Source organism: Musca autumnalis, unplaced genomic scaffold, assembly GCF_047663935.1.
Source record: "Musca autumnalis isolate F117 unplaced genomic scaffold, ASM4766393v1 scaffold_4, whole genome shotgun sequence".
NCBI lineage: Eukaryota > Metazoa > Arthropoda > Insecta > Diptera > Muscidae > Musca > Musca autumnalis.
The window spans coordinates 83943654-83970000 of NW_027411977.1; the positions used below are offsets into that span (position 1 = coordinate 83943654).

At 36.8% G+C, this 26347-nt stretch overlaps 4 protein-coding genes across 5 annotated transcripts in view; 2 read left to right on the forward strand and 2 right to left on the reverse strand.

Annotated features, from left to right (window-relative positions):
* Nucleotides 1-1233: 1233 nt before the first annotated feature.
* Nucleotides 1234-4859, reverse strand: LOC141404259 (nucleolar MIF4G domain-containing protein 1 homolog). Its single transcript, XM_073987670.1, has 2 exons — nt 3799-4859; nt 1234-2954 (listed from the first exon to the last, which is right to left on the reverse strand). Exons 1-2 carry the CDS (start codon nt 4763-4765, stop codon nt 1291-1293), a joined length of 2631 nt encoding a protein of 876 aa, XP_073843771.1. The 5' UTR covers nt 4766-4859; the 3' UTR covers nt 1234-1290.
* A 426-nt stretch (nt 4860-5285) lies between these two features.
* mRpL23 (mitochondrial ribosomal protein L23) lies at nt 5286-6013 on the forward strand. The gene is made up of 2 exons (XM_073981745.1): nt 5286-5727; nt 5795-6013. The coding sequence occupies exons 1-2, from the start codon at nt 5434-5436 to the stop codon at nt 5951-5953; spliced, it is 453 nt and encodes a 150-aa protein (XP_073837846.1). The 5' UTR covers nt 5286-5433; the 3' UTR covers nt 5954-6013.
* Nucleotides 6014-7228: 1215 nt separating this feature from the next.
* LOC141400815 (uncharacterized) lies at nt 7229-8276 on the reverse strand. Its single transcript, XM_073980377.1, has 2 exons — nt 8034-8276; nt 7229-7955 (listed from the first exon to the last, which is right to left on the reverse strand). Exons 1-2 carry the CDS (start codon nt 8188-8190, stop codon nt 7342-7344), a joined length of 771 nt encoding a protein of 256 aa, XP_073836478.1. The 5' UTR covers nt 8191-8276; the 3' UTR covers nt 7229-7341.
* Nucleotides 8277-9688: 1412 nt separating this feature from the next.
* The window catches only part of Svil (Supervillin), a 1126087-nt gene continuing 1109428 nt past the window's right edge, over nt 9689-26347 (forward strand). The window contains exon 1 of one of the 2 annotated variants that reach the window (XM_073980363.1): nt 9689-10038. The gene's annotated coding sequence lies outside the window, so the exon portion shown is untranslated. Of the gene's footprint in view, nt 10330-26347 lie in introns of both variants that reach the window. The other variant, XM_073980344.1, reaches the window with a different exon arrangement.

The window sequence follows — 26347 nt, forward strand, 5'->3', positions numbered from 1 at the left end:
TTATTTGCTGTCCCAAAAAATGATAAGTTCGGTGGAATTATTTTTTGATGATGAGGACATTGCACCAATTAGAAGAAATTTGAGGGACAAGTCGAATCCATTGGAATAGCCATCTGCACTGTAAGCTGATGATCATGTGGAAAGATCTGTATAATCAGTAAATTATTTCAGGTTTAAGGCGTATTTTGGATTGCCAAAGGATGCCGTAGTTTACGTTGTGGAAACGTTAAAGGATGACTTCAAAGAAAGTTACAGATCAAAAGGAATACCCCCACTTTTAAAAGTGTGCGCAGCGTTGCGATTCTTGGAGGACGGAAGTTTCCAAAAGTCCCATGGCAATGATTTCAACAATTGCATGGCTCAATCTACATTGTCGAGAATATTGAAGGAAGTTGTCCACTTGATAGAGGACAAATTGTGCCAAAATTGGATCGTTTCGAAGTTGACAGAGGAGGAAAAAAGGCAAAATAAAAACCATTTTTATTCAAAAACGAAATTCCCTGGTGTAGTTGGCTATATAGATGGAGGATGTTCGTCATTTGTACTTAAACTGAACCTACTGTATTTGTCACCAAATTCATTTGCAAAAGATTTGCTGCTGTCCGCTCCAAAGGCGATAAATTCACTTATTGTGATGGACCACCACCAGTGTCGTTGAAGTTTATTTTATTTTGAGGCATTTTCTTTTTCAACTTTGCTTTAAAGTGAATCCAGACTCTGCCACTCTTCAGGTGTTCGTGTTGGAGGTTCATGGCTGTTTAAACTGTCCGAAATGGACCTCCACGCTTTATCCGCTGTGGCTTTGGTTTCACCAAAACTCCCGAACTCCTCAGGCTAAGTTTGGATTTTCACTCAGTTTATCAATTAATATTTCGAACTGCTGCTTTGTCGTTATTTTCACCATATTGATACACAAAATTAATTAATGATGCAAAGAATCAATAATTGTTAACAAAATGTTTATTTTTCCTTCTATTTTACTTCTTGTTTCTTCGAAAATGTTCACTGCAACTGAAAATTGGTGGTTGCTGAAAAACAGCCGCTTCGTCAACTGAGATTCGCAACTTCAGTTGAGAGTTGCCATACGTGAATCAATTTTGACAACTGGCAACGCCACTCAACGATAATTGTTATCGATGATCGACCCCCAAGTTTAAATTGTTGAACGATAGAATATAATTTTCTTCAGATTTCTGACCGGATATATTTTGTTACCACAAAAGAAAACACTCGTTTTAAAATATATATATTTATTCTAAAAAACACATATGTACATACATATGTACAAACTTACAATTCTACATATGCCAATAATCTATCTACATATTCCACTCGCCGCTGTAACAATTCCATTTGTTCCTCGGGCAGTTTTAGGGTTGCACTATGTTCTTTTAACATAAAATGTTGCAGGAAAAGTCGCAGACTCTGTTTGAATTGCCGTAGCTTATTATTTTTAGCCAATCTTTCGAATGCTTGATAAATATCTTGCTCTTCCGACGACAGCAAAAGTCCCTTGCAAATTTCTTTCATCAGAGCAAAGCTTTGTTTGTCAATTTGTAAGAAATCAATAATTTTCAAAACGGACAACTGTAAACCATTGTTCAGTATGAGATGTTGTAGGAATCGCGCTAAATTTCGAACTTGTATTTTATTTAACGAATCAATTTCATTGATACGATCCCACGAGGCAAACTGGAAGGCCAATTGATATTTTCGATTATAATGACAGAATTTTAAAGCTAGATGAGCATAATAAGGATTGGCGGATTTTTCATTGAGACAACAATGTATGATAACGTAGGCAATGGAACGCAAATCCTTGACGGCCAAGTGTAAAATCTTTTCAAAGGCATCAATGTAATCATCGGCACTCATTATTATACAGAAAATATTCCGACGTTCTTCTGTATTCATTTTCTGTTGTTTGGCCAGCTTCAAAAGTTGTTCTGAAAATCTTTCAGATTTGCTGGCGGCTTCACCATTTTCATGTTTCTTTTGTGCTGCTGCCATCTCATTAATGTTCCCCGTCCAAGCTGAACCCACAATCCACCATTTGCCCACGGTATCAGCTCTCAACAGATCTTCCATGGTAATATTCAACGTTATGACATATTTATCATTTCTCAACATGGCCTTTAGTTTTTTCCTCAGATTTTCATGTAGCTCAGGATCGAATCGGGGTATTTTATTAATGTTGTTGTTTTTCACAGCATTCAAAATATCCACCATAAATTTAAGTCTTAGATTCTCTTTCAATTCCAGGGGTGAAGCAGCAATTTTCCCCTGAACAGCCAACATCATTTGTTTGAAGGCCAAGGGATCATCTTTTCTCAGTTTGAAACCCACCGATTGGAATATGAGTAACAAACATTCGATGGTTTTTTCATTCAATTGATTGGACAAACGATCTATGATCTCCAACAGCAAACGATGTTCAAATATTTTAAAAACATACATATAACTCAGCAGTAGAACTACATTGTTGAGTCGTTTATCTTCCTGCTGCAAATTATCAATGTCCTTAAGAAAGCCATCGAATTGTTCCACAAACATTTGCAAGAAATGTGCACCAATTTCACTGCCAATATGAGCATGTAAATAGGCCAACAATACCATATGTTCTTGTACCATTCTCTCATTGCTCATAACTCTGCTAACGAGAGCTTCCTGCAGTAGCTTGTTCAAGGTTTCATTCATATTAAAACGTGAATTTTTCATATACATCTCTTCAATGCCTGATGAAATTTTGTGGAGATTTGCCTCTGACAAACGATTCAGCAGACCTTTACACTGTTTTCTTAAACGTTCTAAGATTTCGGCTTGTTTGTCGTCATTTTTGGCTGCCAGCAGTGCTCTCTGATGTGGTGGTATATATTTTTGTGGGCCTTCAGTGCTAGTTTCCGTTATAATATTGCCATCTTTATCACGTTTACGTCCATAGATGTCTTCTTTGTCTGAAAAGAGGAAAAAATGAGGGTATGCAATTAGAAACAATGAAAAAAATTACGATTCGAAGTAATTATGAATTTATGAACATAAAGGACGTCATTCATACGATAATTGTTTATGACATCAGCGACTGCATCATTCCGATGCTATTTAGCCTTCCTGATATTTTTTGTTGATGTAGAGGCTAAATCGTGTATAATTGGCCCCCCATTCTAGATCATAAAAATACTTCTTGTCACATCTAATAGGCTTTCCGAACCCCCATGTAATAATTAGGATGACTCCTATTGTAACAGCCAAGCAGGTCATGTAACAATAAACGTTGGTTTTCTGACAAGTATGAGGTCAAGAAGGCTTCTTTATCTGCACCCGAGTGGGGACAATTCCCAGTTTGTCCTTAATATTGTAGCGTAGTTAACGATATCAATGTTTTTTGATTGGTCAAACGCCCAAGCAGCTGGGAGGGAGTACATTTTCAAGGCTAAATAACATGGGCACCTCTTCGGGTCAGTAACCGTGACGTCGTCAAAAGTGATTGATTTTCAATCTGCGTATTGTTTAGAGCTAACCACGACAGTCAAGTCCACAATTCCACGACAGAGCGTTCTCTCGCACAAGATTGAACCGAAACCATGGTGTTTCGGCCAGCGGCTACCAACGCAGTATCAATCCTATGCTTCTACGTACGTTTCATGCTGTTACAACAACAGTCAAGTCCAAGCAAGCTTTCATCAGTACGTTGTAACGCTATAAACGGCTATTATTGTTGGTTTTCCACTCACAAAATAAACCGGCATGATTCGCCCCATAGAAATTGTCAATCTTACAAATAATACATTTACTACTTACATTTTTCTTCCTTTTTATCTTCCTCGCTACCGTCGTCATCATTTTCCACATCGCTACCTTCATCGCCGTCTTCAAAATCTTCCTCTTCCTCGCCTTCGTCCTCGTCATCAATATCTCCCTCATCTTCCTCGTCGTTTTCATTCAAATCGCTTCCTTCATCACCCGACTCTGCTGATTCACCTCCACTACCAAAGATGGCATTAAAACGTTCCTCATCCTGTTCTTCATCGCTCCATGATGGTTCCTTATTTTGTTTCTTCAACTCTTCTTTACGTTTTTCCTTCAGCAGCCTTTTCTCTTCTTCCTCGTCGTCATCCAAACACAACTCCAAAGCAAAATCTAATCCATCATTGAACATTTTCCTAACAAGACGGTTTTTATTTTTAGTTTTATTCAAACCAAGTTTTTTCTCCAATTTGGCAATGAGTTTATCTTCCTCTTCATTTTCTAGTTTTAGTTGTTTAATGCGTTGTTTCTTCGACGCTGACTCCAATTCCTTTTGTCTTTGCAACTCACGACGATGTTGATCCTCAACATTGGGACGGTTGGATGACTGGGGTTTGGCTTTCTTAATTTTTGGCTTATGCGTTTCTTCGTCTTCCGCTGCAGGTCGTTTTGTTTTAAAAGAGTTGGGTAAACGGGCGTTCACTTCTTCATCAGAGAAATCTGAATCCAACGACTCATCATTGTCTGAATCAACATTGCCAGATAATAGCTCCTCTAATGGTATATCCTCGGGATTTATATTTTGCTTGGGCTTTTTGAGTTTCTTTTTCTTTCCAATTGACTTGTTGTGTTGTTGATTGTGTTGTTTTGCCTCAGCCACTAACTTTTTACCATCAGTTTTGCTTGAGAAAAATAGACGTTTGTTTTGTTTCTTTTCTTCGGCTTTTTGTTTGCGAATTTCTTTGCGACTTAATTTAACAGGGCGTTTTTCTTTGGACTTTCCTTTTTTGAGTTTAACCATTTTATTTTTAATTTAAAAAAGTTGTTGATTAAAAACTTGTTGCCTTTATATTCTTGAAATGTGTCGGAATAAATATGAAAAAGAAAACAACAACAGCTGATTTCACACGTGCAACACAGAGTTGCTCGTTTGTGGAAGTAGCCGGCTGCTACTAAAATTAACATTACTGTATTTTCATCAGTTTTTGTTTTGGCTACTCAGTTTTATTTGTTAGTCTCTTTTATCTTCCCATTTTTGTCCTTCAATGAACTCCTCTTCACCAAAGTGAACCAATGTGACTAATATGAGAAGACGGCCAAACGTATTCATTTAATTCTGTCATTGTTTATGTTAAGATGGACAACAGAGACAAATTGCTACGGTTCTTTATATATTTGACAAATTTAAAGACGATCTTTATAAAAATACAAGCGCAAAAATAAATTTTGAAACAAAAAACAAAATGGCAACGTCTACAAACTGTGACCGATATCAATGATTGAAATATATAAACCAATGGAACTTGATGAACGAAAGAGTCGGGTGTAGTTCCAATCGTTCTATCGCGAGAATAGCTAATTTGAACAAGGTCGTTCCGAATCTACATCTACAAAAAATCACTTGAATTTAAATTTATTAAAAAATTGAATAAAAACTTGTTCACTTAAGCAAATTAGAATTCCTAAATCATGTCTACTCGTTGGTATCCCATTTATCAACGCGGAAACCCTCAATTGCGCGTTTTCTTGCCCAATTTCTGGATGAAACTTATTAGGCCTAGCGAACCACAACCCAAGAACGTTGTTACCTTCTCTGTATCAATGGAAATGACCAAATACGATGTAAAGAACTATTTGGAAAAGATCTACAAAGTCCCCGTAATGGATGTAAGGACCCGTATTGCATTGGGAGCAAGCAAGCGTGATGTCACTTATGGATATGTGACCAAACATGATGACATGAAAGTAGCTTATGTAACTTTGGTGAGTTTGCGTTAGGATTTCTCGGATATTATTGGAATGTGCTAACATGGTTCACTTGTTTTAATAGCCCAAGGATATGGAATTTACATTCCCTGATATGTTTGCCAAAAAAGATGACGCTAAGAAATCCGATGAAAAGGCCATGGAAGATACAAAACAAGGTTTCAAAAAGTTCTTGGAACGTAATAAGAAACGTCCCGGTACACCTGGCTGGTATTCAATTTAGTTTGTAAATTGTTTATAGTATGAATAAAGTAGCCTTAAGTGAAATGCTTGTTGAAAATTACTTGCTGTATATAAAATTGTTCAATTATGACGGAGTATTACTAAAACCATGTCTCTTTGAAAGAAAGTCTAGAAAGTAGTAGCAGAATTAAGGATAAATACCGGAAGTGCAATCAAATTTGAAATTTTGAGTTACCTGAAGGAGTGGGCCACCGTGGTGCAATGGTTAGCACGTCCGCCTTGCACTCAGAAGGTCTGCGGTTCGAATCCCAGGCCAAGCAACATCAAATTTTCAACGGTGGCAAAATTCCCCCTCAGTAATGCTGGCGACATTTCCTGAGTATTTAAGCCATGAAAAACTTCTCTACAAGTGGTGTCGTAAGACACGCCGTTCGGACTCGGCAATAAAAAGTAGGTCCCATATCATTGAGCCAATATGAATCGGCGTGCACTCATTGATATGAGAGAAGTCTCCCTTGTCCCTTCAGGGATGTTGTGGGAACATATGTATGTGTATGTATGAAGGAGTGGAAAGAATATTACGATGCTCAAAGGTTGGACCAATTTCAATCCTTTCGATAGTTATGGTGCTAATCAGCCGTTTCAACTTAAGGTAGAGAGTGAAAAAATTTATGTTCGGAATAACCCCCGACACCGATGTAAACAGATCCACAAGATGAACTTTAAATAAAAATTTGCAATCGAAACTCGAACAGCCTTTAAACTGCACTTAGCAAATTTGTGGAGTTTTGTGAGGGAAGTACCCGTAGATGTTTTCAGACCTTGTTGGTACTTTATATTTATTTATATACGTATTTAAGACATTTTATGATGACTTTGAACATTTAGGGCAATCCAACTCTGGCTGCGTTGCCGACAGCAAATTTAATAATAGGAAAATCCATTTCTGCATTAAAATTCATACTTGTTTACAATTAAACTAATAGCCGAATGCTCAAAACACTGATTTTGAATGAATTTGAAACAAATTTCTGTCGTTTCACTCATTTTAATTGTGTGATTTTCACTTCTGGCAACGCAACTTAGTTGAGTTACCATCTATAATCGACCCCTTAATTATTCATATTAGCCCATTGATATGGGCCCCATTCAGCGGGGCATTATTATGACTGCTTGTAGAAAAATTTTAAATAGCTGAAATACACAGGAAATGTCTACATTACTCTACCATGTGAATTAAGTGTGCGAACTATAGTAATGACTGCTTACGTTTATTTGCCATTTTCCTCGTTAATGATGTTTTACAATGACTACATACTTGATTGACAGCTTAGTCGAAAAATTAAAATGTTTTATTAATTTCAGGTAGAATTTTGTTTTTACACTTTATACTCTTAACTTAAACATCTAACAGAAACAGTTGCAACTTCAGTCAAATATTTGTAATAAATCTCTTGCCCGCTGATATTTAACTGAATTAACTAGAACTTGACGTTCTTCATCAGTTTCCTTAGATTCACATTGTCTATCGACTTCATCGATAACATCGTTTGCCATCTTAATAACCTTATCTTTAGCTGCACCTTTACTGCCAGCCAAATACTCCAAGGCTATATTCCAAAATTCCGAACTTACAACAATTTCATCAAACATATACTTCTCTATAGAAATTTGTCTTAATTTTTCAAATTTCCATTCTGTCCGGCAATGTTTCCACTTGTTAAGATATTCTTCATTGCGCTGTTTTTCTTTTTCAATTGAGTGTTCCTTCTGTGACTCCAAGAGTTTCTGGTGTTTTTGTTTCTTCTTTTGACGTCCAGTGACTATGGCTAATTGGTTTTCAGGTTTCTCACATTCTTTGAGTTGTTCTAAGGTGGGTTGCCTTATTCCATCATCATCTTCATTATCGTGTTGTCCGACCTCGTGTTGTTCATCATTATCATCATCACTGCCGTCAACAGCAGCTGTGTAAGATTTAGAACGCTTCTCCTTGATGGCACCTTTGTCTTTGTTTTTGCGTTTTTTCGTCTTCTTGGAGATCACTATGTTAATTATAAGATATAATATAATTTTCATTAACAAATATTATTTTAGCATTGTTTCTATAATATAATCATTACCTTGTTCGTTCTTTTGTGTGATCTGAATTTCTTTTTCTTGCGATGTGGTGTCCAAAATTAGACTCTTATTTGCTACCTCATCTTCATGCTCCACACAAGGGTTTTTTCGTTTCTTGGCTTTTTGTTTTTTTACGGGTTGTACATCTAATTTAGCCATTTTCTTTAAATATTTTTATTTTTCTTTTCCGTGTTTATTTTATTGTCGTTTTGGAACGAGTCAGTTCAAGCGGACTGTTTCCTGAAATGAACTTTCGGAACTGAATTAAATTATTTCGTTCACTTGCCAAACGGCATTTACCCTAACGTATTTTATTATGATTAACTGATCCATTTGGAATTAAAAACCGACCATGGCAAAATCACCCAGGTAGTGGCATCGAAAAATTTTGAATATATGTGTGTTCGTTTACTCAAAATTTGTACAAGTTGTTACTGGATGTTGTTCGTTTACTCTGCAGCACAATGCAATAGTCGATTACAAGATGTTACTGGACTTGTACAAATTTGTACAAATTGTTGAGTAAACGAACACACCTTATGTTATGTCAAAACTTTATGTTGTTGGGGAAATTACAACAAAAATAATTTTTTATAAAGGAATTTGACTTTTTTGTTTCTATGAAAATGTGAAATGAAAACTTTTATAAGGCAAAAAACTGTCAAATGAAAAAAAATATAAAGAAAATATTTTTCATTTCAAATTTGCATAGAACAGGAATCCAGCCCCATTCCTTTACTTTTGAAAATGGTAAAACCGGCAAAAGTAGTAAAAGTTGTAAACTGCACCCATATGAATTGTATGGTCTCTGAAGTAAAGGCTAAAGCTCTGTTCCTTTACGTGCAAGAATCTTCAAGTTTTTACAACTTTTTACTCGAAAAGCGTTCCTTTACTTCATACACCATACAATTCATATGGGAGCAGTTTACAACTTTTGCTACTTTTGCCGGTTTTAACACTTTCAAAAGTAAAGGAACAGACCATTTAGTGTTTACACCTCATAAGTCCCGATTTACATTAGGCGAGTTTACTTGCAGCAATTTTTCTCGTTCCTTATTAAACTTGCTCTTGCGTTTATAAAAGGCAATTCTGTTCCGACAAGTTTTGTTCTCAATGAAAATTATGTCAAATACGAAAAATATAAAAGGAATTGCCTGAAAATTGCCGGTACGAGCAATTTTTTTCCATTTCCATTCCCCTTGCGTGTCTCTCTTACAAACAGGGACTTGCCGCAAGTAAACTTGCCTAATATAATATGCTCTGTTCCAGATCCTGCAAGAAGCTACTATTTTTTACTACGATAACATTTTTTCCTTTATGTTATCGGAAAAAATAGTAAAAATAAGTAGATTCTTGCAGTACTGGAACAAACCAATAAATTGGGACTAACCGTTAACACATATGCTGTGTTCCAGTACCTGCAAGAAGCTACTACTTTTTACTACGATAACAATTTTTCCTTTATGTTATCGAAGAAAATAGTAAAATTAGTAGATTCATGCAGTACTGCAACAGACCAATAATATATTTTAAAATAAAAAACCGTTAACACACTAGTGCTAACGTTGTTTGGCAACACTTAGCCATTCATCCTTTTTGCAATTTCGCAATTTCAACTCTGATAGCACACATGTTCACAATTCACAATAGTTGTAGTGTACAATTCACAATAGTTTTGGACAAAAACAAAAGCTAAAAAGGATAAAAAGGAATTGTAAAAAAAAAAATAAATATCCAGTCTGTGTTCCTTAAAATTATTTCTGTAAATTTTGCGTGATATAAATTAAATGTTGAAGTAAATAATTCAACACAAAATATTAATAAGTAGTTGTCGAATAGCCTTTAATATAAAAGTAACAAAAATATCCTTTTATTGTATCGGTTATTTAATTGTTTAAAAACTGAAGAGGTGATTTATTCATTAGGAAGCTTTTTGAGTGGCCATTTTTCGTACTTCGTAATTATTAAAGTAGGAAAGGTGTGTGCGTATGTAATATTTACATAAAGGTAAGTTTTAGAATTTATTAAAATATACGTATGTAAGAAGCAGCGGTTTTTGAAAAGCGTCACGTGTTAATTGCATTCAGTTAAAAATAGAAGTGTTTGTGTGTATGTGCGTGTTATTCGACATTATTGTTCGGTGTAGATGACCTTATTATCCACATCAAATTAAATTCGGTCAAGGTCACTGCAAAAAATCGGTTCCTTCTGATAGTCTGCATCACTTCGCGCTTGTATCCTTAATATTTGTATGCTGCAAGTTGGAGCATTAGGCGGGAGCATAAATCTAAAAATCAGGTAAGTGCATGTGAAAATTGCATTTTACATTAGTTGTGTCTTTTTACTTTTTCAGTAATAATTATTCAGTAACTTCTTTTCAGAGAGTAAAAGAGATTTTACTCTATGATACGAAAATAGAGAAAAAAGTAAAAAGACAGCATTTAGTAAACTTTAGCAAGATAACAGTTGATAACCAAAACAAAAACATTGGCGCCAATGCATGAAAGAAAAACTAATTCTAAAGCAATGAAAAAGTTTTTCAATATGCATGTTCCAGAACCTGCAAGAAGCTACTAATTTTTACTACGATAACAATTTTTCCTTTATGATATCGAAAAATATAGTAAAGATTAGTAGATTCTTGCAGTACTGGAACAGACCACTTATTGAGCAAAATAAATAAAAAAAATATTAATATATTAATAAAACAATCAATAAATATAGCTGAATCGTAATATTTATAGTATTTTTCCACAAAAATAAGATAAACATTGTGCAGCTGACCATTAGCAGATGATTAAAAATCAGCTGATCGAACTTGCTAAATGTTGCTGGGAAAAATTCTTTCAGCAACTTTTAGCAATTTCTCAGCAAACAACTGTCAAAATTGTTCTCTCACTTCGCTCTCTTTTACTGAACTTTTGTGTAAAAAGACAGCATTTAGTAACATTTCGTAATAATTATTACAAATTATCACGTAAAAAGACACACCTATTATAGACAAAAATAGATATCCACCATACAGTAATAACGTTATGGTGCAACTATCTCATTGTCTTTCAAATTTATGAAATTGTAGTAACACTGTACACCGTCACTACAGACTGTTATAATAATTGTGATCTAGCGAACGAGACCTACGTAGTTGTAAAAACAAAATTTCCACACGATTAAAGTTTAGGTCTTTAGCGGAACGATATCTATGTCTCGAGAAGTATAAATTTCGTGGAGGGAATCAGGATAACAAGGACTAACAATGAAGAAAACACCAATTTTTTACCCAGCTAGATAGGAGTTCCTTTGTCAAGTAAATAACGTATTAGCCCCAAACAAACTAACCCAATCCAGTTGTTTTAGTGTTTAATAAAGGGACCCAATAGGCCAATAGGTATAGATTATTTTTCATTACGATAGGAAATCGTTGTGGAGTAAGCTATTCATGACTGAATATGAATATAATATTTAATATTGGACCATTCTATATAAGTCTAATAAATAATGTTCACCAAGTCGCGATGTTTTATGCGTTTATTTTTACATATAGCTTATGTACCTAATCCACCATGAAATATTCTGAACTAAAATCAAAAGTTTTCTTTCTGTTACGAAATCACTGGGAATCCTAATTATATGATACATATGTAGATAAAAACTTCAAAATACATGTAGTGCGATTTTGTAACTGTTTTTTAATTACCTACAAAAATCGGTAAAATTAAAAAAATAAAAAAATTATTATCCGGTAAGTTAGCGACGAATAAAAAATAGTCGTAAAGTTTTCTAAAGTTTTAATGTTAACGATTTTTGTAGGTAATTCAACAATGAATTAGAGAATCGCACTACTGAAATCTGTTGTTTTTGTAGCAGCATGAAACCTACGTAGAAACATAGGTTTGATGCTGGGTTGGCAGCCGCGCCGCACAGCCGGGTCAATCCGGTACGAAAGACCCCGCTGCCATAGTTACCGTAGGACCATACTATATACTAGCATTTTATGGTTCCATAACGAACTAATTCCAAGGAACTATTCCGGACAAGAAACTATATCCGGCTTTTGCGTTTATATAGTTCCTTCGGTTCATATAGTTCCTGCCGTGCATAAAATGCATTTCTTCCGTTAATTCCACATTCCGATCTATCTCGCACATTTCGATCATTATATGGAAGCGGCGACATTAGGTTGGTTTTAAAAAATTGATGTAAAATTTAAAAATATGTTAACACGTGCCAGTGTGTCCTCAAAGTTTTCATGGGCCCTATATATAGCCAATATTAAAATGCGAGCTGATTTTCACAATTTTTTTGTACATTAGTTGTTTTCATCGATTGGCCAAAAAATGTGGTCTGTAGAGCGATTTCGGGAGTATTCGCCTTTGTCTCCATACAAATTACTATGGAAACTTCGTGGTCCCAGTGGTACGTGTTAATATATTCCGATTGTGCTCAAACTTTGACAATCTTAAAAACGCTTTGAGATAAAGCCTAGTTGGGTTTTGTCCTGTCAGATCCAGTTCGGATTTTATGGTCTTATCTAAACCGGGACAAAACTAATTTTTTTTTGCATTTATCGGGCCTTTATTTCAGAAACGAATAGGAATTTGGCCATGCTATCTTTAGCAATATTGTAGCCCTAAACTAGAAGGACTTATGTTTTAACAGACCATGTGTCTGTCTCCAATTAGGGTATCAACATCAATAAAATATCGACAATTTTACATAATTGCTGAAATTATGGTCAGTATTAGCGAAACTATTGGGAGTTGAACTAAGTAACCTTTTGCAAAATTATTTTAATTAATAATTGTAATTATTTTAATAACCAAATGTGTGTTTACGTTTTTGACAAAAATTGCACAGTCCGCCACAAAACTTTCGAAATTAAATCAGCTTATCAAACTTGCAAATTCTTACAAAGGCAAATTTGGCTTGCAAAAACTTGTACAAATTTGTACAAACTTTTGGATTATCGAACAGACCTATTTTCTGTCCCATACTTGAAATGATTCTCATTTCTTATGCATTTCAATATTGCTTATAACTGTACATCATATGCACGTAATTTGATTTGAAGCTTCCTGCATTTTGGACATTCCTGCACAACAAGTCGAGGATTTTTTGAATGTGCAGGTAAGCAAAAAATACTGTACATCCAATTAGCGTCTCAACGTCGATAAAACCTTCATTAAAAATTCCTTAAAGCTTCAACGCGTATGGATGTATGGGGGCTATACCAAAACGTAGACCTATATAGCCCATTTTCAATACCACAATTGGGGTTGAACAATTTAGTTAATAGTTCACTGTCTTAGTTCAAAAAAGTATTAGTAACGTGGTATAAATTAAAGAGTGAAATTACGTATACACAGTTTGTTCATACAAACCAGTGGAGTTCATTGACATAAAAATAAACTAGGTCGTTCAATAGAACTAGATAGTTACAACTCTAACCACAATAAATTTGACCAGACTTTTAGAATTTTATTTATTTAGAGTGATTTGTACGCTGATCAGAATATATATTAGGGTTATGACTTTTTTACATCATCAAATCCCTTTATCATTTTTTAATGAGCTTGGCACTTCATTCAAGGTTTTATAAACAAACCCACTTGCTGCTTTTGTGTTTAGTAATTTTTAAGTTTTAGGAATTCAGTAAAAACCAAGGTCTTTTAAATTGTTTTCATCTAGATCAACCTCTTTACTTACACCAGGCTCATATATGAAAACTTTAAAACCTTTTTGTGCGTGAGCTTTTTTATTGAATCCCCTTATAATTAATTTTTATTTTATTTTTATTTTCGAAATATTTATTACAATTAAAAATCATAATAAAAAATTATAAAAAAAAGCACTAGCAACTAGGGCTATCGGCCTACCCCTTATAATTAAGTTTTTAGGTAAAAGTTTATTAAAATATTGTTACGGAATTAGATTTAACTAATCTCCGTGTAGACGTTGTTTTATTCCCCGATACGTTTTGTACCAAATAAAACAGGGTTCGTTTTAGATTACGTTTCTACAATGCTTTATTTACTTTATTACACTTATTCAGAACCGACTTTAATTACAAAGCACACAGCAAGTCTCTAGTTAGCACGCAGCTCTTATTTAATCGATCTGTTCAGTTCGACGCTTAAAACACAACTCAACTCGTCATTACCAGTGCCCCTGCATTTATATCCCAAAGTCTCCCTGTTCGAGAAATATCTAGAGCATATGGCAACACCTCGAATCTGTACAACGAACACACAGACGCACATTCGCACTAAGCGAACATCCATACTCACATACATACAAGCACAGTAATGACGTAACTACAACAACAAACAACTACACGAAATACAAGAAGTAGGAACTAAACGATAATTACATTATTGTTGCAAAACAAAACAAACAAAAGAACATTAACACAAGGTAATGTAACGACTAGAATGATGAAGAGAGTTCTACATGGTAGTTGTTGTTGCTTAAATAAAGTAACTGCGTAATAAAAACTTTACGTTACAATTCAAATTTTTAAATTAACGGAAATTAAACTAAACTAACTTAAACCTATCAGTTACATTCGTAACATTGCCTCCCGCTTAAGCCTGTTCGTCCCGAATAGGCACAGTTCCCTCTCTGTGGTATGGGCATTGGTAACACTGCCTCCCGCTTAAGCCTGTTCCTCTTGACTAGACGCAGTTCTCGCTCCGTAGTGGTGGCAACCGATTTAGATGTACCCTCTACTGTGTCAGCTCTGGACTTCTGCTCTTCTGGACGACGTTGCTTTCTCTCCAGGAATCTTGACGTTATACCTTCTTTCTTTGTGGTCACCTTCCTAAGTGCCACTTGGTCTTCATCGGACTTGTCCTTCCTTGTTGTACGGCCGCTTTTCGATGGACGTTTCCTCGACGTACATCTTCGCTTTTTCCTCCTCGTTGCGAGATTTTTCCGCTTTCGTACTGGCCATTTTTCGGCGGCTTCCACCTTCAGCGTACGGACATCTACAGCGATTTCGTCAGATTCTGCGCTAGGGCGACACATGCTTTTCTTCTCTTTGTAGCCCACATTAATCGGTATTTCCACATTGGACCAAGTCATCACACGGTGCTTTATGTCCAGGTTTATATCGAAGGCAATCATGAAGTCTACACCAAGTATGACTTCGTCCACAATATCGGCCACTATAAAATCGAAATTTACCGATTTTCTACCCATGCTCAGCCTTTGGTAGGCCTTTCCATGCACCGTTGTAGTCTCGCCTGTGGCCGTCCGCAATTTGACTCCATTTAACGGCAATACCTTCCCTTTTACCAAATCCGGTCTAATAATGGACTTTGTTGCACCGGTGTCCAATGTCAAGGTACGCAATACACCATTGATAAAGCCTTTAGCCGTTAAGTTGTGATTCTCCTGCTGGACTATGGCTATAGAGATTGTGGGACCATCGTTTTCATCATCTGCCAGCGGCGCCTCGTGATTGACGGAATTCACTTTATTTGATTCACCTAATGCCTCTCTTTCCAGATTCTTGGCCACCGGCTGTTCGTCGCTTTTTGAAGGCGGTGAGGGGGATCTGGGTCTTGCTTGCCGCAATCTGCATTCTCGGGCCATGTGTCCAGTTTTCCGACAGTTATAACAAGTCTTTTTCGTTCTACGAGCCCCTCGTTTCACATGCATTAGTGCATCTTTCAGCAGGTCGACAACGGTCTGGGAATTGTTGTCCTCAACCTGCAGCCTCCGCACGTTGTAAGCTTTAGGTTTCACCAGCATCTTCGCGGTTTCTTGGGCCAGGGCAAATGACACGGTTTCTGCAAATGTTCCCATCGGTGCCGCATACGTCGCAAATTTTATCTCTGGATCGCGAATACCACTTGCAAATGTCTCAATCTTTATGCGGTCCACCAATGGATGTGTCTCTCCTGGATATGCCAACTGCGCCAACCGCTCTATATCAGCCGCAAAGTCTTGTAAAGTCTCATTTGGCTTCTGGACTCTTCCCCTCAGTTCCATTCGGTAGATCTCTTGCTTGTGTTCACTACCGTACCTACGTTCAAGAGCAGCCATTATATCTCCATAGTTGTTCCTAGAAGCGGCGGGAATACTCTGTAATACGTCAGCAGCATCACCCTTCAATGCCATAAGGAGTGATACCGCCTTTTCGTTGTCGTTCCAAGAATCTCTAGCAGCCACTGTCTCGAACTGCAATTTGAACACATTGAAAGAGGTAGAGCCGTCGAACACTGGAGGCTTAATTTTTAACGCGTTATGGATAGCTCTCACTGGACCGCCTTTAATTTCGAGTTCCGACATTTTCTTTTCAAGGTTCAGAATCTTCTCATCTTGAGCCAGAAATTTCTCGTCAACAGACAAAATCTTTTTATCCAACTCTTTAATTTGTACCTCCACGTTTTCTACTCTCTTTTCAATCACCATCGTGATGTTCTCGAGTTTCTCGTTAATTGTTCTAGAATTTACCTCTAGTTTTTCTTCCACGCCCTTAGAGATTTTTCTAGAGTTCTCTTCTAATTTTTCCTCTAATTTTCTGGAATTTTCTTCGCTCATTCGACAATTTTCTGCTTTCATTTCCATCATAAGTCTAGAAGTTTCTTCATTCTTTCTAGACATCTCTTCTAACATTTTACTGGAATTTTCTTCAACCATTCTACAATTTTCCACTTTCATTTCCATCACAAGTCTGGAAGTTTCTTCATTCTTTCTAGACATCTCTTCTAACATCTTACAGTTGTCAGATTTCATTTCCGCCATAAGTCTGGAAGTTTCTTCATTTTTCTTATTCATTTCCAGCATCATCATAGCCAGCATTGATTTCAAATCGTCACCCCTGGCAGCTACCGACGAAACTTCCTCAACGCTGGATTCGTCCTTTGCCGATAACTCGACTTCCTCCTTACCGTCGAACTCATATTCATCGATGTTCATTCCACGGCGCTCGAACTCTTCCAACAAGCGTTTTTGTAGTTCGGCCTTGTTGCCAGTAGAACACAACTCCAACTTACTTAGCTCCTTCTTCAAGTCTTCCGCTCGTAGATCCTTAAACTTCATTGTAGGATGGTCGTAATCTCACTGCTGACACCAATTGTTACGGAATTAGATTTAACTAATCTCCGTGTAGACGTTGTTTTATTCCCCGATACGTTTTGTACCAAATAAAACAGGGTTCGTTTTAGATTACGTTTCTACAATGCTTTATTTACTTTATTACACTTATTCAGAACCGACTTTAATTACAAAGCACACAGCAAGTCTCTAGTTAGCACGCAGCTCTTATTTAATCGATCTGTTCAGTTCGACGCTTAAAACACAACTCAACTCGTCATTACCAGTGCCCCTGCATTTATATCCCAAAGTCTCCCTGTTCGAGAAATATCTAGAGCATATGGCAACACCTCGAATCTGTACAACGAACACACAGACGCACATTCGCACTAAGCGAACATCCATACTCACATACATACAAGCACAGTAATGACGTAACTACAACAACAAACAACTACACGAAATACAAGAAGTAGGAACTAAACGATAATTACATTATTGTTGCAAAACAAAACAAACAAAAGAACATTAACACAAGGTAATGTAACGACTAGAATGATGAAGAGAGTTCTACATGGTAGTTGTTGTTGCTTAAATAAAGTAACTGCGTAATAAAAACTTTACGTTACAATTCAAATTTTTAAATTAACGGAAATTAAACTAAACTAACTTAAACCTATCAGTTACATTCGTAACAATATGATAAAGGGATATGAGGTTGTAAAAAAGTCATAACCCTAATATACATTGTGATACGACCAAAAATATGACTCATCGAAATAGTGGGTTTAGACCGCAATTTGGAGTCGGATGAGACATGTCCGTCCGTCTGTCTGGCTGGTGCGCACGATAACTCTTGAACGAATAAACCGATCGTGTCTAAAATCTGTCATTCGTAATATTTTGGCCAAACTTAGTTTAAGTTCGAAGATGGGCCACTTTGGTACCTACCCTTCTTCTTCTTTATTTGCAAATTCGTTTTCCGAATATTAGCGACCAATACAATTTAGTTACATTTCAAAATTGTACATAATTTGATTTCATAAATTATTTATTAAATCCGCAAATCCTTCTCTGTGTCTCGCCATGCTGAATAAGTTTGTCTCATCTCGAATACCAGTCCATTCTTTGATGTTATCAAGCCATGTTAATTCCTTCCTTCCTCTAATCGGGTTTCCTTCAATTTTTATACGGGTTATGTTTTGTAATAATTTATATTTTTGGTTCCTCATGATATGTCCCAAATACGCATTTTTTCTCCTTTTTATGTTTGATATTAGTTCTTTTTCGCAATGCATTTTCCTCAATACTTCAGCATTTGAAACATGGGCAGTCCAAGGAATTTTAAGTATCCGCCTATATATCCATATTTCAAAAGCTTCTAGCTTTTTAATGTCAGTAGATTTTACGGTCCATACTTCCATTGCGTACAGTAGGACTGACCAGACATATGCTTTAATAAATCGAGTTTTCGTGTCAAGATTAACGTCATGGCTGGTAAAAACTCTCTTGTATCTTATTTCTTTCGACGAGTCCCATTGCTCGGTAATTGTGGCTCCGAGATATTTAAAACTCTTAAATCTCTCTACGTTTAAATTATGAATTTTAATACTGAGTTATTATGTCCTTGTTTTTTGCTTATAACCATAAACTTGGTTTTCTGGATATTAATGTTTAGGCCATACTTTTCACTACAAGTTGCGAGGGTAGCCACAAGTTTCTGAAGTTGAGATATGCTATGTGCCATTAAGGTTGTGTCATCAGCATATCTAATGTTGTTTAAAATCGAACCGCTTATATTTATACCATATCGAAGTCTGTTGACCGATTCTTGAAATATTTGTTCGGAGTAAATATGGAAAAGCAAGGGAGACAGTATACATCCCTGTCTGACTCCTTTGGATATAGGTACACATTCTGTCATTTCTCCGTTCACCTCGATTTGAGCAATCTGATGCCAGTAAAGGCTCTTTATACATTGAATTTCTTTATGCTGTATGTTTAAAGTTTTCAGAATATCTATCAGTTTATCGTGTCGGACATTGTCGAAGGCCTTTTCATAATCTATGAAACATAGAAATACATCCTTTTGGATGTTTCTACATTTTTGTATCAAAGTTTGTATGGAGAACTGAGCCTCTCTGGTTCCCATTCCTTCTTTGAAGCCGAACTGGGACGTTCCCATTACATATTCGCAATTTGGATATATTCTTGAATGAATAATTCTAAGGAATATTTTTAATGCGTGGCTCATAAGACTAATTAGTCTGAATTCATGGCAATATTTGGCGTGAGATTTTTTGGGGATGGTAATAAAAGTTGATTTTAGCCATTCTTGTGGATATAGACCTGTAACATATATCTTGTTAAATAATTCTGTTAAGAGATCTATATTGTCATTATTAATCAATTTCAAGATTTCAGAGGGAATCTCATCTGGGCCACACGGTTTCTTATCTTTTAGCGACTTTATTGCTGCTTCCACCTCTCTTCTATTTATTGCTGTTCCTGTTAGTGGTTGTTGGTTGTGCTGTTCAAAGATTGATCTGTTGTCGTCGGTAAAAACATCTTTTATGTAATCTCGCCATAGAATTTTCCTTTCATTGATATCGAATACGGGATTATCGTTTTTATTATATATTACATTCGCTGGCGTTTTTCGGTATGCAGTTTCTTTTAATTTTCGATGGAGGTTGAAATCGTCGTGAAGTTTTTGTAATCTTTCAATCTCCAGACATTGGCTTTTTAAATATTCATTTTTTGCAACGCGTATAGATGTTTGAATCTCTCTATTCAGCTCCCAATATAGTTCATAATTATTATTTTTATATTTTCGTCTCTGATCCATCAAATTTAATATATCTTGTGTCATCCATTCCTTTTTTTTGGATCGTTTATAATATCCTAGAGCGTCTTCTGCTATGAGCTTGAGTTTATTTTTAACATCGTTCCATATGTCTTCAACGGTTTCGCTATTGATTGCGTTTAATTCCTGGTTTATCCGGTCTTTTAGGCTTGTTTTCAGAGAGATATAGTTAAGTTTTGCCACGTCGAGCTTTCGTCGAGATTTTCTTTTCTTCGTTACAGCAATCTTTGTTCGCAACTTCATCATCAGAAGATTGTGGTCTGATGGAACATCTGCTCCCGGGTAGGTTGAGGTTTTTAAAACAGATGACCCATACCTCGAGTTGATTAAAATAAAATCTATTTGATTACGTACAATGTGATCTCTTCTATCTTGGGGTGATTTCCAAGTGTACAGCCTTCTTGGGGGGAGACAGAACATTGTATTAGCTATGTTCATTTTGTGTTCTTGACAGAACTGAACTAGCCTATCGCCTCTTTCGTTCGTTTCACCTAGTCCGTATAATCCTGTAATTTCAGGAACTCTTTCCCTCCCTACTTTAGCATTAAAATCGCCTTGAATTATAGTTATTTCGTGTGGCTTTGTCAGTTTTAAAAGATCCTCTACTTCTTCGTAGAAAAATTCAATTTCAGCATTGCTTTTATCAGCAGTGGGTGCATATATTTGAATAATATTTATATTAATAGGCTTGCATTTTAGTTTTATAAGCAAAGATCGGTCAGATTTCGGGATGAAACCTGTTATACATTGCGCCACTGTATTCTTTACGATTATTCCCACTCCATTCCTATGATTTTGATTACTATTACCTGAGTGGTAGATTTTCATGTTTCTAGAAGAAAATTCTCCGTTATTGGGCCACCACGTCTCTACCCTACAAAAGTTAAAAAAAATCGCTATAATCGCGCGCACGATAACTTTCAAAGGGAGTAACCGAATAAGCCATAACTTTGCACTGTGTGCAATTTTTTGAATCATGAAAAATTAACCATATTCTGAGACCGCAGCGTGATTGAAGATGAAAAATAAAAAGACACGTGTCCCAGTGTTTTCCCTGTTACTTCGAATTTCGCGGTTATTGGCCTCCAAAGACCTGAAGCCTTGACGTCAAGAGCATAAATTTTATGCAATTTATGCTCTATAGAAACTAAACCATTTAAAATTCAAGAAAACAATCAACCACAATAATTTACCAATGATTTCTTTAAACAACTTTCTGGAACATCCGAAATCTCTATGAACGGTTCTAAAAAGGTTAAAGTAGAAAAAAAAAAACTTTAGAAAATATTCGATTTTTATATGTAGTTTTTTCTCCGATTATGTTCAAATAGATGCCGAACCGTTCAAAATTCAAGAACCCATAATATATATAATTGTTCCACAAACATCCCATAAGGGACAAGGGAGACTTCTCTCATATCAATGAGTGCACTCCGATTCATATTAGCTCAATGATATGGGACCTACAGTTTATCGTCGAGTCCGAACGGCGTGTCTAAGACACCACTTCTGTAGAAAAATTTTACATGGCTGAAATACTCAGGAAATGTCGCCAACATTACTGAGGGGTATTTTGCCACCGTTGAAAAGTGTTTTGATGTTGCCTGGTCGGGGAATCGAACCCACGACCTTATGTGTGCAAGGCGGGTGTGCATACCATTGCACCATGGTGGCATCCATACAACTACAAAAATTTACCTAAGATGTCAATAGCCACTTTCTAGAATATGTGAACATTCTAGGAACGGTTTCCTTTTACGATGGTAAAAGTTTTTTCGGGAGGTCCAAAGTCCAAACTTCCTGAGGTAATGGTCTCTAAAATATCCAAGAAATCTTGACGGCACCAACTAAAATTGCAAATCCGCAAAATAACTCGTGCGGGGAGTCCAAACTTTGCACATCGTATTATTTCATACAGTCATGTATCAGGTTCGAATATGGACTATATCGGTCGACTCATTCGGGCTCCTCCCACACACAATTGGGAAAAGTGATGTTTAAGAAGTCCTCTCGGATCGTTTTGATTCTTTTTCAGTAGGTTGTCCGGTCCATATTTCCTGAGATAATGGCCCACAAATTCCAAAAACCCTGCCGGAACATACTAAAATGGCTAGTCTGCAAGACAACTCTCAAACTTTTTCACATTTTTTTCCAAACGTAGTTTAACTTAATATAATATCTTCTTCGGACGTATCGACTATGTAGTGGCTTCTCTGTCCTAGAACTTTTCGTTTTTCAAATGCAAATGTGTTTTATACAATTACGCGGATATTTGGCCGCTGAAATGTATTTTTTTTTCACGACAAACGCTTTTTTGCGCTGCCTTGAAGTTATGAGTTTTGGCTATGAACGCTAACACGCCGTGACAACATTTTTTGATATGTTTTCAAGGACGTGGGTTCAAATCCCAGCCGGGCTGAGCCGATCATCAAGCTTAACTCTAAACGAGAAAATTAATAAAAAAATCATTAACAAGTAAAAAAGCATTAAGTTCGGCCGGGCCGAACTTTTCATACCCTCCACCATAAAATATTCTGAACTAAAATGGAATAATTACTTTTCATTCCTGTCCCCAACTTTAAGTGGGTACGTTGACAATTTTTGGTGGGCTAGAAATTGGGAGGTACTGTTATAGAGGGGTTATAATAAAACATGGGCCTATGTTGACAGTTTTTGATGGGAGCCTTTAATGTCAAATAACTCCTAATTCGGTTAAAAAATTTAGCTAGAATCTTCAAAATATCGAAAATCGGTACATAACTATTGACATTTAAGAACTTTAAATGTCAAATTATAGCTACATCGGTCTGAAAATGTAGCTACAAACGTCAAAACACCGCAAATCGGGGGTACCGTTATATGGGGGCTATACCAAAACGTGGACCTATGTCCACAAGTTTTGTTATATAAGTTTATTGACACTTAAGAACCCTAAGTGTCAAAATATAGCTAAATTGGTCTGAAAATGTAGCTAAAACTGTCAAAATACCGTAAATCGGGGGGTACCGTTATATGGGGGCTATACCGAAACGTGGACCTATGTCCACAACTTTTTTTATATAAGTTTATTGACATTTAAGAACCCTAAATGTCAAATTATAGCTACATCGGTCTGAAAATGTAGCTAAAAACGTCAAAATACCGCAAATCGGAGGGTACCGTTATATGGGGGCTATACCAAAACGTGGACCTATGTCCACAACTTTTGTTATATAAGTTTATTGACATTTAAGAACCCTAAATGTCAAATTATAGCTATATCGGTCTGAAAATGTAGCTAAAAACATCAAAACACCGTAAATTGGGGGGTACCGTTATATGGGGGCTATACCAAAACGTGGACCGATATATCCCATCTTCGAACTTCATCTTCCGACGGCTAAAAATGGTATTCCCCAATTTTCAGCGAAATCGGTCAACAAATGCGACCTGTATGTTGCGAACGGACGAACGGACGGACATGCATAAATCGACTCAGAAAGTGATTCTATGTATATCCCTAGAAGAAACTATGGGTCTATCTCGCTTCCTTTTGTATGTTACATACAAATGCACTAACACATAATACCCCTTACCACATAGTGGTGTAGGGTATAAAAATGATCTTCGCCCTAAAAGGCAAAATTTAAAAAAAATAAAAAACAGACTGAGCCCAACTTGGATTTCAACCCACGCCCTTGAAAACATATCAAAAAATGTTGTTACGGCGTGTTAGCGTTCAAAGCCAAAACTCAGAACTTCAAAGGCAGCGCAAAAAAAGCGTTTGTCGTGAAGAAAATACATTTCAGCGGCCAAATATCCGTGTAAATGTATAAAACACATTTGCATTTGAAAAACGAAAAGTTCTAGGACAGAGAAGCCACTACATAGTCGATACGTCCGAAGATCTGCTTTACCACCAGTGAAACCAGGTAACGTAATTTGGTGAATATGTGGGTTCGAGTCCTTGGTTTTCCTTTTTCACTTGCAAATAATTTCCGATCATCAAACTTAACTCTAAACGAGAAAATTAATAAAATAAATTGTTGAACGTTGGCGTGCACCGAAATAATCTATAATGAACAACATTTAATTAAAAAAAATATAAGGTTGTACAAATTTTGAGTCAAATTTATTACTTCCTTCTAGAGTTCCAGTGCCAACCAGACGGAGGGACATGTCAAAATCGACTCTAAATTTTATAAAACGGACTTGGGTTTAAAGTATATGGGGTCTAAAACCAATTCTCATTACCCTCGTTATCTATAAGCCGAAAATCACAGCAACTCAGCAAACCAAACTGACCGAAAACGTACCGAAGTCGGTTCAAAACTCTGATACTGCTTCCGCTTTCGGATCCGAATTAGGTCCAAAAGTTATATGGTGTGTTCAACATGTTTTCGGACCGAAACTTCAGAAAAAATCGAATGTTTCTTCCGGTAGAAAAACCATGGGATACTCGGAAGGGATATTTTCTTTCTTATCATATGAAAACAAAAAAGAAACAAGTTAAAAAGTGTCAGTCGGCTTTGCCGACAGATATATACCCTCAACCAATGTGAAGCGAAACTTTCACCTACGGACAGATGGAATGTATTTAAGGTCTCTTCAGAATTTGGAATTTGAACTTGCCTACAAAAAAGGGGATTAGGAATTAAATGCACTAAGACACAAATGTTGAACTTCTGTGGGGGAGGTACCCTTAGGGAGGACCGATATGGGTCATTTTAGAAGTTAAATTAAATTTTGACAACATATTAGGAGATCCAAAGTTTGGACCAAATTGGTGGCCACAAGCAAGAATTTTAATGACATTTTTTAAATATTGGGGAGGAGCACCGGAAGTTGTGGACCGGTATACTTACTTAGCTGGCCCATTACAGAACATTTGTTCTATTATAGGCCGAACTAAGAAGAGATCTCCATTCCTCTCTATTTGTTGCTTTGCACTCTGGAATACCGCGCCTTTTCGCCTTTGTTTGCGCCATCTATTCCTTGGCCTGCCAATTCTGCGTGCGCCGCCATGCGGCATGTATTCATACGCCTTTTTAGCGGGTTCATCATCGCTCATTCTTATGATATGGCCTAGCTAACGCAATCGCTGCATCTCGATACGTTTAACTATATTGATGTCGTTGTATAGCAGATATTCACCGTCAACGCAGATTGGTCCGTAGATCTTTCGAAGAATTTTTCTCTCAAACACACCAAGCACTGCCATGTCTGCTTGCGCAAGTACCCAGGCTTCGGAGTCATACATCAGCACGGGTATCGAGATGTGGCTTTGTTTTTAAACTGCTTACTTAAACCAAAGTAGCATCTGTTGGCCAATACAATTCTTCTTTTTATTTCACAACTGATGTCGTTTGTTGTGTTTACGGAGGTGCCGAGGTAGACGAAGTCTATTACTACCTCAATATTATAGGAACCAACTTCCACAGTCGGTCCGAGCTCAATGGACGCATTGCGCGTCGACACCATCAACTTGGTCTTCTCACCGTTTACCGCCAGACCCACTTTAGCAGATTCTCCTTCGACCTTTATAAAGGTATCAGTTACTTATTTTACTGATCGGCCCATGATGTCTATATCATCAGCATAAGCAAGTAACATGTGACTATTGGTGTAGATTGTGCCACTTCTTTTGACGTTTGCCTCTCGTATAACCTTTTCTAGCAGGATTTTGAAGAGGTCACACGAAAGGCTGTCTCCTTGTCTGAAACCTCTTTTGGTACCAAACTCTTCTGAGAGGTTCTTTCCTATTTTAACTGAGGACCTTGTGTCAGTTAAAGTCATTTTACAAAGCCGGATGAGCTTTGCGGGAATACAAAATTCAGACATGGCTTGGAATACCTTTGAACGCAGCGGGCTGTCGAAGGCTGCTTTATAATCGACAAAAAGGTGGTAGGTGTCGATCTGCATCTCTTGGGTCTTCTCCAGGATTTGCCGCAGGGTAAATATCTGGTCAATGGTGGACTTGCCAGGTCTAAAGCCGCATTGGTATGGTCCAATTATCTCGTTGACCATAGGCTTTAGTCGTTCGCACAATATCCCTGACACGATCTTGTAGGCAATAGGGAGAAGACTTATGCCCCTATAGTTAGAGCATACAGTCTTATCTCCCTTCTTGTGGACGGGCACAGGATACTCAGGTTCCAATCGTCGGGTACTCGTTCTTCCTGCCAGATAGTGCTAACTAGCTGATGAATACACCTTATCAGCGTGTCGCCTCCGGTTTTGAACAGCTCGGCTGGTAAGCCATCGGCCCCTGCTGCCTTATTATTCTTCAGCCGATTTATTGCTGTTTTTACCTCATCTTGGCTGGGCGGTATACATTCAATACCATCTTCTGGGATTGGGACTGTGGTATCTTCGTCGTCTTCGCTGCTATTGGATACCAACAGATTTGAAAAATGTTCTTTCCATATC

What these genes read in the sequence shown, in the direction of transcription:
- mRpL23 (XM_073981745.1), top strand. Translation starts at nt 5,434, where the DNA reads ATGTCTACTCGTTGGTATCCCATTTATCAACGCGGAAACCCTCAATTG. An exon ending in AAGTAGCTTATGTAACTTTG is followed by an intron (nt 5,728 to 5,794) that starts GTGAGTTTGCGT and finishes TTGTTTTAATAG; the next exon opens with CCCAAGGATATGGAATTTAC.
- LOC141404259 (XM_073987670.1), bottom strand. Translation starts at nt 4,765, where the DNA reads ATGGTTAAACTCAAAAAAGGAAAGTCCAAAGAAAAACGCCCTGTTAAA. An exon ending in AGATAAAAAGGAAGAAAAAT is followed by an intron (nt 2,955 to 3,798) that starts GTAAGTAGTAAA and finishes TCCTCTTTTCAG; the next exon opens with ACAAAGAAGACATCTATGGA.
- LOC141400815 (XM_073980377.1), bottom strand. Translation starts at nt 8,190, where the DNA reads ATGGCTAAATTAGATGTACAACCCGTAAAAAAACAAAAAGCCAAGAAA. An exon ending in CACACAAAAGAACGAACAAG is followed by an intron (nt 7,956 to 8,033) that starts GTAATGATTATA and finishes TAATTAACATAG; the next exon opens with TGATCTCCAAGAAGACGAAA.